The sequence below is a fragment of the Camelus bactrianus genome, chromosome 8 (assembly GCF_048773025.1).
Source record: "Camelus bactrianus isolate YW-2024 breed Bactrian camel chromosome 8, ASM4877302v1, whole genome shotgun sequence".
In the NCBI taxonomy this organism is placed as follows: domain Eukaryota; kingdom Metazoa; phylum Chordata; class Mammalia; order Artiodactyla; family Camelidae; genus Camelus; species Camelus bactrianus.
Window position 1 is genome coordinate 61,358,758 of NC_133546.1, and position 17,046 is coordinate 61,375,803.

The 17,046-nt window shown below is 33.6% G+C and overlaps 1 protein-coding gene and 1 pseudogene across 5 annotated transcripts in view; one reads left to right on the forward strand and one right to left on the reverse strand.

Annotated features, from left to right (window-relative positions):
- ZNF292 (zinc finger protein 292) overlaps positions 1–17,046 on the reverse strand; it is an 89,529-nt gene that overhangs the window by 26,793 nt on the left and 45,690 nt on the right. For 2 of the 5 annotated variants that reach the window (XM_074368655.1, XM_074368656.1), the window contains one exon: positions 2,367–2,569. The exons of 2 other annotated variants lie outside the window; for them this stretch is intronic. In XM_074368655.1, the coding sequence (XP_074224756.1) occupies positions 2,367–2,569 (203 nt within the window). Of the gene's footprint in view, positions 1–2,366; positions 2,570–17,046 lie in introns of those variants that run through there. One more of the 5 variants, XM_045512162.2, reaches the window with a different exon arrangement.
- Positions 5,305–6,223, forward strand: LOC105064138 (small ribosomal subunit protein eS26 pseudogene; annotated as a pseudogene).

Here is a 17,046-nt window from a genome sequence, read left to right on the forward strand (position 1 = left end):
TACAAGAACCAGACAGCTAAAGTAAATGTTTGAAGTGAGTCATGTGAGAGAGAGAGAGAGCAGACCTCGTGCAAAGAGGGCAATGTCCAGGCAATTACTCCCAAGTGACTACCTTCCCTTGGGGCAGAAATAATAAGATAATTTACTTCCAATGGAACAATGAAGAACAAGTTTCTCTATGTTCTCTGTGTTTGTAACAGAAATAACAGTTATCAATCTCTAAGCAAAAAGGGGTTTTTAACAAGGAATATGAAAAGAAAAAAAACAAAAGAACAAGGAATGTGTACCCTTACACATATCCTGTCCTGTTCTGTATTATGTGATCTAGTTTTGTTCTGGGGTAGAGAACAGACTTTAGTGAACTCTGCTTAAAAAACATGAAATTCTTTAATTTCATCTGCTTAACATGAGAAGGAAAAAAAATGATTTCATATGACATCAGAGATACCCAGGGTCCTCCGAGAGAATTTTCTTGAGGATCTCCCAAAGCAGGCTGGGCTGCTGTTACTTAACTCTGGATAATTAAACCAAAAGGGAATTAAGGTTCAGTATTGCAAGATCTTTTGATTACTCAAGATAGCTAGAAATAGAGTTTTCCTGGCGATTACAAATTCAGTCTTCAGCTTCAAACAGATCTTTCAAAGTGAACCCAACCACCCTATGTTTAGACAGTTTCCTACTAGAAGGTATTCTTTAGGATAGGGCCTACTCCTTACTGACTTTTGACTCCCCCAGTGTTTATACAGCACACATCATTCACTCAATAAAAATCTGCTGAAGGAAGGATGGACAGATGGACAAACTGACTTAAGGGCAGGGACTGAACTGATAATGAAAACTTCAGTAGACCTGAAAAATATCTAAGATGTAGCAGCACAATTTATTTAAGGACTATAAAAAAAGTTACATTTCAAAGACCGTCTTAAGAAACTTTATACATCTGCCAATGAACTTGTCTACAAAGTTATTCTGAACTAATTAACTTCAATCTTCTATTTTGATCTGTTATACAGTGACTGAAAAACCCATTACTTGAGATTAAGAGAAATATTAAAGAAAAAAAATTTACTTAATGTCCAAACTAATGATATTTCCTAGGCTAGAGCCCTGGCCTGCTCTACCCAGCCTAGAAATTGCCTGACTCTTTCCAGTACTCTCATTATCCTCAAGATACACAGCATGCTTTCTTTCTAATCATGGTTTAAGCTATCATCTTCCTCTTTATTATCTATTTTTAAGAAAAATCACACAATCACCATTGTAATTACAACTGCTAACCTCATGAGGGCATTCAGCTTTCTGTCTGGGGCTATCCTCCTTCTGGGCTCTGATTACAATCTCTATCTACCCAGGGGATCATGCATTCTCTGATCACTTTCCTCTCTTGTCTTTTATCTCAACTTTTCCCTTTACATATCCTAAAATCTGTCCCACAATCCCTTTGTTCTCCAATCTCTATTGCTCTGGAGTCGAAGGATACTTACATTAGAGATACAAGACACTTACACACATTAAATGCTCATACAACACTGTCCAACATATAGTTTTATCGAAACTCTTTATATACATATTCCTTGTTTCTTGATAAACAACTTTTAATTCTCCTATCCTGTCTCTGATTTCATTTGGTAATTATGAGCCCTCCAAAATGCAAAATTCCCATCTGGACCATGATTCTACTCTCAGAATTCTGTAGTATAAAAAACACAAATACTTGAATACTATGCTTTATGTCAAAAGCAAAAAAATAGAATCACCTGTCTTACAATAAAGTTTTACCTTAAATATGTAAATAAAAATTTCTTTATATATAGATATAGATATAGGTAAATATCCATCTCTGGATATCTATCTATACATGTGACTCCCTCCTAGGAATACTTTATCTGTTACATAGATACAGATACAGAAGACAGAAAGAGATTATACACATAGTTAGAGATATAGACACACATATACAGAGAAAGTATTCTTAGAGGGGAGTCATATAAATTTTTTAAGTTATTGAAAAATTAACCAATTAAAAAATATCTGCAAGTATCTTAAAATCAGGTAAAACTGAAATTAAAGCCCATATACTAACAAATATAAACATCCTAACTAAATTAAGTTACAACCATGTTTCCCATAAGTTAGTCAAAGTAATTAAAATATCTAAATTATTTAAAATAGAAGCTAGGTGAAATCAGTTTACAGATAATTCTGAAGGCTGCTTAGACTCACTATGCAAGAGCTTACCAAAAATTTAAGACTGACAATGGACCCTCACTATCTAAGAGACAAGGAAATCAAAGACATCCTAATCTAATTAAAAATAATTTTCTTCACTTTAAAAAATAATTACTAACAAAAGAAAACATACTCACCTCTTCAATTAACTTTTCATTTGGTGATGATGTACAAAGACAGACAAGGTAAGTTTGCTTAAAACTACCTTTTGTACCAATCTCTGGATGGTCAGAACACAGCTTTGCTAGAGCAGTTGCTTGACTTAACTGATTTGTTTTGATTAGATGTTTAATTCTCATATCCAACAAGATGGGACCCTCAAAAGCTAAAAATTCATTCACTTTAAAAAACAAGACATAACAGATTATTAACATTTTGTAATGGTTCATTTATTACACAAATACTTATAAGGAATATATTTTTTTAAAGCACAGAAAATAAAACTGGTTTTTTGCAATTTTCTATTACTTTCAGGCTAAAACAAAATATTTGACCTTATAAGCAAAAGTAGATTATACTGCTAACTTTTTAAAGTTGCATTAAATATTTTTGCTCCTTAAAGTACCATTTAGAAAGAGGTGCATTAAATTCTTGATGATAAAAATAATTCTGCATTAAATTCTAATAGGATTGTTAAAATTAAGCTAAATTCTTTTTCTCACAGCATTTAGTCCTGAATACCAGAGTTTAGCATCTCTAGAAATTTGCAAGGGTAGGCCATTAGACACTTAAATAGATAACCATAAAAGGATGTTTGGATATTCTAGAAGATGAAATTCACCTAACATTGTGTTCAATACTAATGGACGTATTTTTCATTTTACAAAGGTTAAGTCTACCTTGCTTCAACAGGTGTTTCAGAACAAATTTAAGTATCTACAGAAAAACAAATAAGGGGGTGGGGGTAGTCTGCTGAAAGTTCTGTGGGTTTGTTATTTTTAAAACAATCAATAAACCTCAACACTTGCTTAAGACCCACTAATGCATAATAAATTTCTATTCTGCTCAAATCTTTGAATTTCCCAGTGCTTATTTCATCAACTACAAATACAAGTTTAACTTTTTTTTAACTTATGAAGAATTTAAATTATAACATACGCAAATTTAAACTTTTCCCTAAATTCCCTTTACCAGGATGAAAATCATGTTTATTTTACTTGGTGGTTGTTAGCCTGAAACTTTTGGAAAGCTTTCAGTAATAAAACTTCAGATGCCCTATAAATAAAACACAGTTTCTCCACTTGTGAACAGACTGGAAGACATGTCTAGTAAGTAATTTATAGATTAGAAGATGGAAAATAAGAGACGTTCTTCCCTTCTTTAAATATCCTTTGCTACCCTCTAGCAGCTTTATTTTTTAGATCTGACTGTACTCCACCATATGAAAAAACTCTTCTCTAAAATAGTATGATCACAGCTCCTCAGTATTAAAACCATGAAGATATAAGCAATTTAACACAGGATCCCAAATTTCATTCTTTTCTTGAAGTCTAGACCTTTGTACCTGCTACTCTCTATTTTTCCTATTAAACTAAGCCAAAAAGTATAAAGACTGAACACAGATAAATAAACTACGTGCATAATTCTCTGCTGTCTCTCACAATATGTCTGACCTAGATAGGGCATTACTTTTTTTTAAATATCACATGATCCTGATCCTATTAGGACAATTATATTGCAACTATCTTTTCACGGTTTAGTTCAATGGCCAAAACAAAATCTGTCAAGATTTTCAATTAAAACGTTAAGTAAATAAAGTTAAAATAAAGTTTTTCTGGCTATAAATAAATCATAGACTTAAAAAAACAGCTTGAATGTCTAGGAAACTCCAGCAATACAAACTCTGGAAATTATTTCAAATACTCCCAAAAGAATTCATCATCAACAAACTCTGAAGACCATGGCAAAAAAATTATTTAAAGGGGGCAAGTTTTTAACAAAACTAATGAGAATTTTAATAGGAGAATTTCAAATACTTCCTAAAATTTCAAAGAGCAGCATGTAATTTAGAATGACAAATTGTACAAAACAATTTCTGTACTAACTCAGTGTGTAGGAGAATATATGTTAATACTACACATTTCAAAAACATACTTGTAGGCCTGCTTTTTTAAACAATGGGAAACAAACCATTGCCACACACAGGGGAATCACACACTGATTTCAAAGAAGTACAGAATACTAGAGGAGAAGGGACTTCATAGATCATTTTGTCCAGCTCCATCATTTGGCAGATGAGTAAACTGAGGCTCACAGAAGGCAAGTGACTTCCTAGGGTCATAAAGCCAGTTAATGACAGAACCAGGACCAGAATAACGGGGTCTTGCAACTTTCAGCTTAGCACAGTGGTGCAATGAGAAAAAAAATATTCTCATGTAAGTAGTGTGTCTACTTCTTATTAGAATAGTAGTAAAGAGCTGTGAAATATCATTAGCTTTTAAAGGTAAGTAAGTATTCTAAAGCTCATGGTTCAAATGGATGAAAAGTAGATTACATTCTACACTCAATTCAGAACCTATTGAAAGCTTACTTCCCTCTCCCTCCCCCTTTTCTCCATTTTCTTTTCCTTTCCCCCATTCCTCTGTATCTTTCTCTATTTCTCTCTAATCCAGGACATATTTTTCCTTATAGAGTTATAATATCACATCAAAGACTACTATACTTATGAAAAGAATTTTGCTAGTCATATCAATTTTCACTCCATAGCCTACTTTACCAGCTCCCATCCTAAAAAAGTAAAAAATCTTATTTTTTCCTTCCATAGGCTTTTAATTTATTTCCTCAGTATTTATGTACTTGAAAAAAAAAAGGTCAAGTTTTACTACATTTGAGCCCATCAGGAGAGCTGGAGGACATAAAATGGCAATGTAAATGAATGACATTCAGCCAGTTCAGTTAAGAAAGTAATAATGGAGACAGGGTAGGAAGGGATAAACTGGGAGTTCGAGATTTGCAGATCCTGACTGGTATATATAAAATAGACAAACAAGTTTATACTGTATAGCACAGGGAAATAAATTCAGTATCTTGTAGTAGCTCATGGTGAAAAAGAAAATGAAAATGAATATATGTATATTCATAAATGACTGAAGAATTGTGCTGTACACCAGAAATTGACACAATATTGTAAACTGACTATACCTCAATTAAAAAAAATAAGTCTTTTCAAACTTAGGCAAGATGCAGCAAATCTTTGACATATGTTTCATTGTAGGAAAAAAATGTTTTTAAAAAAGAAAGAAAGACATAATGGCCTCCTCCCTTAAAATGCCACTTACATAATAGTAAAAAAGAAAGACATGAAAGATAATTAACTTTAAATATATGACATTAGATAACTGAATATTTGTGCTAAATCTTTACACAAATATTAACTGAGCATGTACCATAACCAAAACTTAAGACCAGGTCCTGGATTCCCCGCCAAAGTGGAGTCAACTTGTTTACTGGCAGTGTATCTCCATGCTCAGATTCACACACAATTCCCTCTGCAGATCTCCAATGAGCTGTTTCACAAACATTTCAAACTCTGCATACAAAAATCACCATACCACAGTACGTGTTACCTCAGTCCACTTAGTTGTGTTCACACCAAAAACCTAAGAGTTGGCATTAAAAATGCTCTCTCTTCTTCCATCCTTGCTTCCAAGATGACCAAAAAAAGAAGGAACAATGGTCATGTCATAAAGGGCTGTGGCCACGCACAACTTTTTCACTGCACTGTCTCTAATGTATGCCTGAGGACAAAGCCATTAAGAAGTTCATCATTCGAAAAATAGTAGAGGTTGTGGCCATTAGGGATATTTCCGAAGCAAGTGTTTCCAACACCTATGTGCTTCCCAAGGTGTATGTGAAACTACATCACTGCATGAATTGTGCCATTTACAGCAAGGTAGTCAGAAATCGTTCTTATGAAGCCCGGAAGGACCGAACACCTTCACCCCGATTTAGATCTGCGAGTGCTGCCCCACGAGCTCCACCAAAGCCCATATAAGGAGCGAAGTCCTTAAAGACTGAAGAAATACTATTCTCTGAAGAAAATAATAAAATGGAAATTATACTTTACAAAAAAGCTCTCTCCTGCCTCCTTCCCATCCTTAACTATCCACTATCTAATTCTGTCATTTCTAACTCCTAAGTACTCAATCCCATTCACTTTTCTCCATCTCTATGCCTACCACTCCCTCGCTCCTCCCAACCCAAATCATTAATCTACCAGACCATTTCTTGCTGCACTCTGTTAGTCTGCATTCACTCTCACATCACATCTCCACTAGGATCCAGGGTGCTTTTCTTTTTTTTTAAGGACACTCTTGATTGTCTTCTCCCAGGTAAACCCCCCAGTGGTTCTCCTTTGCCTTCAAAGGATAAATACCAAAATTCTCATCATGGCTTACATGAATCTGCATCATTTATTCCTTTAAAAAAATACAATTTATATTTCCTCTTAAAATCAATTCAATATTTGGGCAAGAAATAAAAGGTATCTAAATTGGAAAGGAAGAAATAAAATCATCTGATTGCAGATGGCATAATCTTAAAGGTAGAAAACCCTAAAAATTCCCCCCCCAACACACTATATATATATATATATGAACTAATAAATGAATTTAGTAAAGTTGCAGGATACAAAAATCAAAACAAAAAAAATGTGCGTTTCTATACACTAACAATGAACAATCTGGAAAGGAAATTCAGAAAACAATTCCATTTACAATAGCAACAAAAAGAATAAAATACTTAGGAATAAATCTAACCAAGGAAGTGAAAGACTTGTACACTAAAACCTACAAAATACTGCGGGAAGAAATTAAAGGAGACATAAGTAAATGGAAAGATCCTCATGTTCACAGATTGGAAAATTTAATACTGTTAAGATGTCTAACTACCCAAAGCAATCTACAGATTCAATGTAATCCCACCAAAATTGCAATGGCTATTTTGTAGAGATTGAAAAATTTATCCTAAAATTCTTATGGAATCTCAAGGGACACCAAATAGTCAAAACAATTTTGAAAAAGAACAAAGTGGGAGGTCACTTCAAATATATTACAAAGCTATAATAATCAAAACTGGCATATAGACAGGCATATAGGCAATGCAACAGAATAGAAAAAGTTCAGAAAGAAACCCTTACATACACAATCAAATGATCTTCAATAAGATGCCAAGACCACTCAATAGGAAAAGGAGAGTCTTTTCAAAAAATGGTGCTGGGAAAACTGGATATCCACATGCCAAAAAAATGAGCTGGACTCTTATTTTATATCATATAAAAAATAAACTCAAAATGAATTAAAGATCTAAATGTAAGACACAAAACTATAAAACTCCCAGAAGAAAACAATGGGGGTAAAGCTTCAAGATACCGGACTTGGCAATGGTTTACTGGATATGACACCAAGGCATAAGCAACAAAAATGAAATAAACCATTGAGACTACATCATAGTTAACTTTTACATACCAAAGGATAGAAACAACAGAGTAAAAAGGTAACTTACAGAATGGGAGAAAATACTTGCAAATCATACATCTGATAAGGGGTTAATGTCCAGAATATATAAAGAACTCCTACACCTCAACAACAACAAATCAAATAATCCAATTGAAAACAGGCAAAGGATTTTCTCTAAAAATGATACACAAGTGGCCAACAAGAATATGAAAAAACACTCAACATCACTAATTATCAGAGAAGTACAAGTCAAAACCACAATGAAGTATCACCACACCCTTTAGAATGGTTATTTAAAAAAAACCAACAAAACAGAAAATAAGTGTTGGCAACTATGTGGAGAAATTGAAACTTTTGTACACTGCTGATGGTACTATAAAATGGTGCAACCTCTATGGAAAACAGTCTAGAAGTTCCTCAAAAGATTAAAAACAGAACTACCATATGATATGATCCAGCTACCCTACTTTTGGGTATGTACACAAAAGAAGTAAATGGAGGGTCTCAAAGAGATATCTGCACTTCCATGTTCATAGCAGCACTATTCAGAAGGGCCAAGAAATGGAAGCAATTCAAATGTCCATCAACAGATGAATGGATAAATAAATGGGGTGTATTATATATATATATGAATAAATAAATGGGGTGTATTTAATATATATATATGAATAATAATGCAGTATTATTCACTTTTTAAAAAGAAGAAAATTCTGGAGGGGAAGGTATAATTCAGTGGTAGAGCATATGCTTAGCATGCACGAGGTCCTGGGTTCAATCCCTAGTATCTCCATTAAAAATACATTAAATAAATAAACCTAACTCCCACCCCCCAGCAATAAACACATACACACATTTATACATCCATAAAGATAACGTGAAAAAAAAAAGGAAATTCTGTCACATGCTACAATACAGATAAAACTTGAGGACATTATGCTAAGTAAAATAAACCAGTCACAAAAAGGTAAATATGGTATGATTCCACCTATATGAGGTACCTGAAGTAGTCAAAAATCTTAGAAACAAAAAGAATTCTGGTTAACCAGGGGCTGGGAGTGGAGGGTGGGGAAAGGGAGCTGTTTAAAACAAGGTTTAATTTTGCAAGATGGAAAAGTTCTAGATATCTGTTTCAAAACAATATAAATATACTCACTACTGAACTGTACCCTTAAAAACGATTAAACAGTACATTTTATGTTGTCTTTTACCACAATTAAGAACTGCATTAAGTTAAAAAAAACTGCATTAAAAATCAATTAACTAAAAAATAAAAAAAATTTTTTAATTTAAAAAATTTTAAAAATCAATTCAACATTGTTAGTCAAAAAGTCCAAATTCAGAAATTTAATAAAAACATAACACTTTAAGCTCTACATCAGTGGTTCTTAACTCTGGCTGTACAATTATCTTGACTTCTAAAAAGTACTAATGCCTGGGGCTCAAACGCAGACTCTAATTTAATTGGTTCGAGGTAGGCCTCCAGCACTGATATGTCTAAAAACTCTCCAGACAATTAAAGCCCTGCCAGGATAAAGAACCACTGCTCTAGGTAACTAGATTCCAGTGTCCAAATTACCAGTTGGGGACAGTCTTAATCTTCACCCCACCTTTCACTCTTTCCTGAGGGAATATGTTACATTTCCAAGAAACAGAATTTTCACTTGAAGATTTCAGAATTTCTTAAATCATGTTGCTTGCTTTTTCATTAAGTCTGAAATTTTATGATAACTGATTTTTTTACATGACTGATATAAAACAGAATTTTTAAAAATTTTAAGATTCCATGCTGCAGATGAACCTCGTAAGTATGCAACCCTAAAATGTTTGTGTGAAATAAGATTTAATTATTACTATTACATTTAATTAAATTCTGACATTTTTATCCATGTAACAGTATTATGAAATATACTCATCAGAACAGAAACAATGAATTTTTCTAGGAAGTTTAGAAAAGCCAACGAATGTGTGTTTTAAAATCATTTTTAGCAAAAATAAGAATTTGGTGGCCATTATATTAAATCATGCAATAGTAGAATATTACTAATGTTAACAAAATAACAAATCATCAGCCTGAAGTAGGAGGGTGAATACTTTTATAAGCTTACTGCAATTAAGTTCTATCAGCTTAATTCTATCCATAGTCACTGATCCTCAATGATCTCAGGGTTATACACAAGTAAAAGGCAATCTAATTTAGCAGTGATCTTTAAAAATAAAATCTAAAATGCTCCATTTACTTTTTTTTTTTTATTGTACTTTTGGTGTCATATCTGTAAAACCACTGCCAAATCCAAGATCATGAAGGTTTACCTTTATGTTTTCCTCTAGGAGTTTTGTGATTTTAGATACTGTATTTAGCTTGTTGATCCATTTTGAGTTAATTTTTATATATGGTGTAAGACAGTGCCCAACTTCATTCTTTACTTAGCTTTTATATCAAGACAAGGTCAGTTAAGAGCAAAGGAAGCAAAACAAACAAAAAACAAATAAAAAACCAAAAAGACAGCCAAACAGAAACAGGTTAAGAAAACTGTATTTCTAAGAGTACTTAACACAGTCTGTAAGATATTAAGGTGTTCTTTCTAGCGACTTTCTGTTCAAGAAATGCCCTAACACAAGAAAACTTTCAATAGGTTTAAGTCTAGGTCTCATTATCACCCCCTTTGATATTTTCTACATAGGCAGGTAAAGATATATACACATAAAAAAATACCAAATGTATTAACAAGTGAAAGAACTGGAAATTTACTTCCAAAAGCACGTAATTTCACTGCACATAATCAGATCTGGCCTTACCCTATTTACTTGGAAAGTACTGGTTCTCACTTTCTCTCTTCTCCCATCACCTCTCTCTTTAAAATACTATATCTTAAGTATGCTAGTATCTGGTAAATCAGGCAGCACTTTTTCCATGTTCACTTTAAAATGCAAAATTTATTTCTGAAACAAAGACTTATTTTCTCACAAAGTTCTGAAGAATTTATAAATACTGTGGAGAAGCTTAAGCTTTAGAAATTTCCTTTCAAAATGAGTTCAGAGGGTGGGGGAAAGAGAACCACAGGGCTCTAAGATTCAAGAAAGAACTGTCAAGCTGGTAAGAATATAATTTATGCAACTGTAAATTATTCCATTATAGAAGTAGAAGGGAAAGGGCTGAAGGAATTCAATGCGACTATTAGTAGGGGGCTCTTTCAAAGTTTAGACTTTTTAATAATGATATATACCAAAGAAGGAAAAGTAGGCCCAAGACCAAGGATGCAAGCACCATGGGTATCAGAGACATGGTACTAATCCATGCAAACTGTTAGCAAAGCTAAAACCCAAGATGACCCTTAGCTCACCAAAAAAAGTTGAGAATTATCCACTTGGGGAAGGTGAGTAACTTCTTGAAAAAGGCCAGCTCCTTGGGTTTATGCATTATTTAGGACTACAGAGAAAAGAATTCCTTTATTCTTATGGTAGTTTTGAAAATAAGCTTTAGATTGAAAAGGGCAGAACAAACAATGGAGCAAATTGAAACAGATGGGAAAATGTAACTTTCAAAATGGGGCTGAAGGTCCATTTTGCAAACTGTAGACTACAGGAATAGATACATTCCTGTGTAAGAGTCTCAAAACTAATTATATTAAAAACATGGCTTGTGAGTGTTCAGAAAAAAAAATGTGATTATTGATAGCCAAGACAGATTCACTAAACATAAATTAGGTGATACATTCACAAAAGTTATCTCAAAATGTAACAAAGACCTAAATGTAAAATGCAAAACTATAAAACTTCTAGGAGAAAACAGAAGAAAATTCTATAGGACCTTGAGTTTGGTAATGTATTTTTAGATAAAACACCAAAAGCACAATCCATGAAAGAAAAAAAACTGGTTTGGTAAGTTGGACTTTATTAAAACTTAAAACTTCTCCTCTATGAAAGACACTGTAAAGATAAAGGACAATCCACAGAGTAAAGAAAATATCTGTAAAACTCCTATCTGCTAAAGAACTTGCACCAAAATATACAAACAACTGTTATTCAACAATAAAAAAAACAAATAACTCGATTAAAAAATAGGCAAAAAATCTAAACAGATGCCTCACCCAAGAAGGGATAAAGATGGCAAATGTGCGCATGAAAAGATGCTCAATATCATTTGTCAGAAACACAAATTAAAACAATCATGTGGTGCTCACTTCAGCAGCACATATACTGAAACAATAATGTGGTATCACCACATACTTATTAAAATGGATAAATTCCCAAAATAGACAATAGCAATTGCCAGTGAGAATCTAGAGCAACAGGAATTCTCATAATGCCAAAAGCTGGTAGCAAACAAGATGTCCTTTAATAGGTGAATGGATAAACAATCTGTGGTACCTTCATACAATGGAATACTATTCAGCAATAAAAAGGAATGAGCTACTAAGCCACTCAAAGACAGATTAAGTTACATGCATATTCTAAGTAAAAGAAGCTAGACTGAAAGTCTATAATTATATGACAGTCTCGAAAATGCAATACTATGGAGATGGTAAATGGATCAGTAGTTGTCAGGTGTTCAGGAGAAGGGTGAATAGGTGTAGCATAGTTATTTTTTTAGGGCAGTGAAACTATTCTGTATAATCCTGTAATGGTGGATACATGGTACTATGCATTTGTCAAAAACCGGAGAACTTTTAATAGTGAAGAAGCAATCTTAAAGCTAATTTAAAAGAATTATTTAGGAGGTTGGGAAGTCCAGGATAGAATGCAGAATATGGCAAAAGAATCTGTCTTACATATGTAATGAAAGAACTTCACAGGAAGAGGTGGAGGAACAAGGTGCTCACCTAACTAACTTTGGATGAATGGAGTCAGTAAATATAATTGAAAGAGAATTGTACATAAGCACTGTACTCTAATCAATAAAGTTGTTTTCCATGGGGGTACAGATTATCAGTTCTGAAACCCCCTATACCTGTATGTTGGGACTCACTAAGTATATGGACGGACAATGGTGCGAGAAGCAAATCTGAAAAGGCTTCATACTATTATTCCAATTATATGACATTCTTTTGAAGTGAAACACTATAGATAAGCAAGAGAAGGCTAGAATGATCCATGTGATTAGAGTTTGTGATATCAGTATAAACTCTCACATTTAGTTTAATATAGATACAGATGGCTACATACAGAAACACTTATAGATACGTGTATATACACAGACTAGTTATACCTACATGTATTTTCTTGCTTTGTCTGCTAGAAGCAAAGACACCCCAGTAGCATCAAGCACACCAGTTACCAGGCCTTGGATTCTAATACTATTTGCCAGCAAAAGGAACCAGGGTTCTTTGGAGAAATAGCCGATTCTAGGATTAGGGCAGGAATATGCAAGATAAGCCTGGAGCATCTTGTAGTGACAGAAAGGAAGGAAGTACTCAAACAAAAAACACAACCCACAATGATAGGGGTATGTCAAAAGAACAGAGAAATTTATTTCAAAGAGGTCCCAGTGGCCAAAGTTGAAACAGTTTGAGTGGCAAAATAAAGAAGTACTGGATTATGACCACAGTGTAAAATAAATATCCCCAGGGTGAGGGGGATAGCTCAATGATAGAGTGAGTGCTTGGATTCAATTCCCAGTACCTCCATTAAAAAATTAATAAATAAAAAATTTAAAAAGAATAAAATAAATATCCACGAGTCTATACTGATATAAATGATAAATGAATGACAAATAAATAAAGAGGGAAGAAAAGACAAACCTCCTGTGGAGAACTTCAAATAATCTGTGTAGATACTGCCCCTTCAAGGAGTAGAACTTAACTCTCCACCTTTTAAGTGTGGGCTGCAAATAATAACTTCTTTCCAAAGAGTACAGCATGGAAAGGGGGAAAAAAAGAATGATTTAACAGTGGAGAAACCTGAGCCACTACCTCAGCCAGGTGATCAAGGATAACATCAACAGTGAGAAGCCATGCTGAAGACATGGACCTTTGGTATGATGTGGTAACAACGGCCCTTTACCTCTGAGATCTTCTTCCCCCAAAACCTATAAGCCCTGTTCTAATCATAAGAACAACATTAGACAAATTCCAGTTGAGGGATATTCTACAAAATGCCTGACCAGTATTCCTCAAAACTGTCAAGATCATCAAAAACAAGGAAAGTCTGAAAAACTGTCACAGCCAAGAGGAGCCTAAGGAAATATGATGACTAAATGTAATGTCGTGTCCCAGAAGGCATCCTGGAACAGAAAAAGGACATTAAGTAAAAACTAAAGAAATCTGAATAAGGTATGGACTTTAGATAACAAAGTATTGATACTGGTTTATTAGTTGTGACAACTGTATCATAACTAACGTAATATTAATATTAAGGAAATACTAATTGTTGAGTATTTGGAAACTCTTTACAATTTTTCTGCAAATCTAAAGCTATTCTAAAATAAAAAGTTCATTTAAAATTAATTGGGTCAGACTAGCCTCAATATTAAACAGTCTTATGTAAAACAACTCCAGCCAAATGTCTTTCAGTCTTTCCTCAAATCCTTATAGACAAAAAGGAGAACCATGTATCAGACATAAGGAAAATAGGCATATTTGATGAACCATAATCAAAAGGTATTGATTAAAAGACTGAATGCAAACAAGAAGATTTCTGTAAGTATCCCAGAGGCTAGGCTTCTGCATATGATCTTTTTAATGGTTATTATCAAGGACCTGGATGTCAACAGACTGCATGCTTAATAAGATTTGCTTAAATTGGGAAAGACAAAAACCTTGAATAACAAAATCAAGATTTAAAATGATACTGATACACTCACTGCAGAGATAGAATGGATCTAACACAGTAAAATTAAAAAAGAAAAAAAGATTACCTTGTGTGCCAATATACAAAGGATAAAAATGCAGTTAATTTAAGAGAAGCATGTATTTTAAAACTTTTTTTTCTGATTTTAGTAACCTCATTGAGTTGTGAGAATCGTAAGGCTACTCAAAAAGGTAATGTCATCTCTTAAGTCATACTAGCTTAAATACAAATTGTTAGGATGAAGGGGATGAGAGTACCCACGACCCCAGAGCCAGCCAGATCATATCTGGGGTACACATTAAGTTCTGAGAATTACCATGAGAGAACTACAAGCAAAATACACTAAAAAGTCAAGAATCATGATTGTAGATTTAAAACCATGCCACATCAGGGTGGCTTTTAGTCTTTAGGAAAAAGATGAGTTAAGTGTAAACATGATAGTGATCCTTAAGTATTCCCATTGCTATGGGATGAAAGAGGTATTTATACTTTGTTAGGTATGGCTTTAGGGGTAGGACTAGGTCCAAAAGATGGAAACTCTAAGAATAGAGTTTTCACAATTTACACAATGAAGATTTTCTAATAGCAGGCTAAGAAGGGCTGAATTACACAGTTACCATTCTCTAGAGGTGTTCAAGCAAAGGCCCAATTATTTATCAGTATGTTTTAGAAGGAAGTTAAAACTGGGTAAAAAATAAATAAGCTTTCAATGCCTTTCCAATTCTGAGATTGTAACTAAAGCATGGCACAAGTAATATATAAGCCTAAAGCTCCTGTGTTATTCAAAGGACATTGACTTGAATTTCGCTGGTTTATTATTAGAGTTACCTTATTCTAGGATGCTAAGGCCTTCAAGTGAAACCAGCATTTTTAATTGGGTCCCACCAACCTGAACCCCCAAATCAAACAGCATTTCTTGGTTTAGCTGGGTTTTAGTAGTTCCCAAATTAGTCATTAAAAAATTTAATTAATTATTTAGAACAAATCAGGATTAGCTGGATTATCTACTGTTCAAATACTACGTCAAATCTTCAAAGGCTTCACTAAAACAAACTAATAAACCCAGCCTATTAAGGTGTACTAATTATTATCTGAGCTCCAGCTCTTCCTATCAAACTTGCTATAGGTTAGTGTAAGTTAAACTAAGGGGCAGGATGTATCATATAAAAAGCTAAAAGTTCCACAATGTTGTAGAACCATGAAATTTGAAAATGTAAACAAATTAGTATGTATGTGTATAGTGTTAATTCCTTCAACTTTTTCAAAAGAGGAAATAAACATACAGTTCTGGTTTATGTGATAATCTATAAATTAGCTCCCTTCAAGGAGGTATTCTAAATACTAGAGGACAAAGTAAAGATTATGGCTGCAAAGTCTCTCAGTAATATAACATCTCTCTGGTTGCTTCACAAATTGCATTAAAATCTGGCTACCTATAATCTATCTACTATTGTAGAAATTCCTCTTGCCTTAATAGTCCAAATTATTCCAGTAGCTATGCCAGGTGAAGACCAAGAAATAAAGCAGCACAGAGACAGACAGAGACATTTGTTAACAGAAACAATGTTAGGCACATTTAAAGAAGTAAGGAAATTTAGTACATATTCTTTTAAAATAAACTTTAAATCTCTTCTATGGTAAGGGTTCCATAGCATAATGTGTGAGTTTGGCAAAGACATTCTTCAGAAACTGACAATAGAAAAAAGGAGTTAATTCTTTATTTAAGCTAGATGTGATGTTATTTTATTAGGCTAGGTGCGACATAGCATAATATAAAAAGGAGAGAGGGTGGGGACCTCACTTCAATCCCTGGCTCTACTTCACATCACTGACAATGTGATGTAGAAAAGACAACTAATCTTTCTGAGCCTCTATTTTTTTCATCTGTAAAATATGGGCAATGAAGATCCTAACTTTTTTCACGGACTCACTGTGAAGGTTAAATGAAAACATGCATATAAAAGCACATTTCAAACTGTTAGGAACTATACTATGTAATTTGATATTATTAATATATTACATCCAACATTTCTAAAGCTGAGAAGACTAAAAAGTATAATTTGGTAATAGGAGTAAAAACATGGTGGTATTAATACACTGGGAATAAAACTGATATGTCAAAGACAAATAAACTCCTAAGATTCTTTACTTTTAAATCTTCTTATTATTATTATTTTAAATAATGAGTGACCATTTCTCTGAGGTCTGAGAACAATGGAGCTAATCTGTAGATACCCACAAAGGAAGGGCGGGTACTAAAAATAAACTTGTGAAAACTAAGAAACAGATAACACTGCTAGAACTATCCAGAAGGTATGGAGAAATGTTAAGAGGGGAGTCAGAGAGGAACAACCAGGTTGAAGAGAAGTTTGGACATTTGCTGGGAAGCCTCCTGGTAAATACCAGAGTACCAGAAGAGTTAAACAATGAGCTTACATTCCCTTCTCTGTGCCTTCAAAAATTCCTATCACATAGCAAAATACCTAGAGTTTGCCATCAATCAACAAGAAAAAACATCAATAAACAATGGAAGTAGCTTATTTACTTCTCTAGTTAAATACCTTGGGAAAGCTTG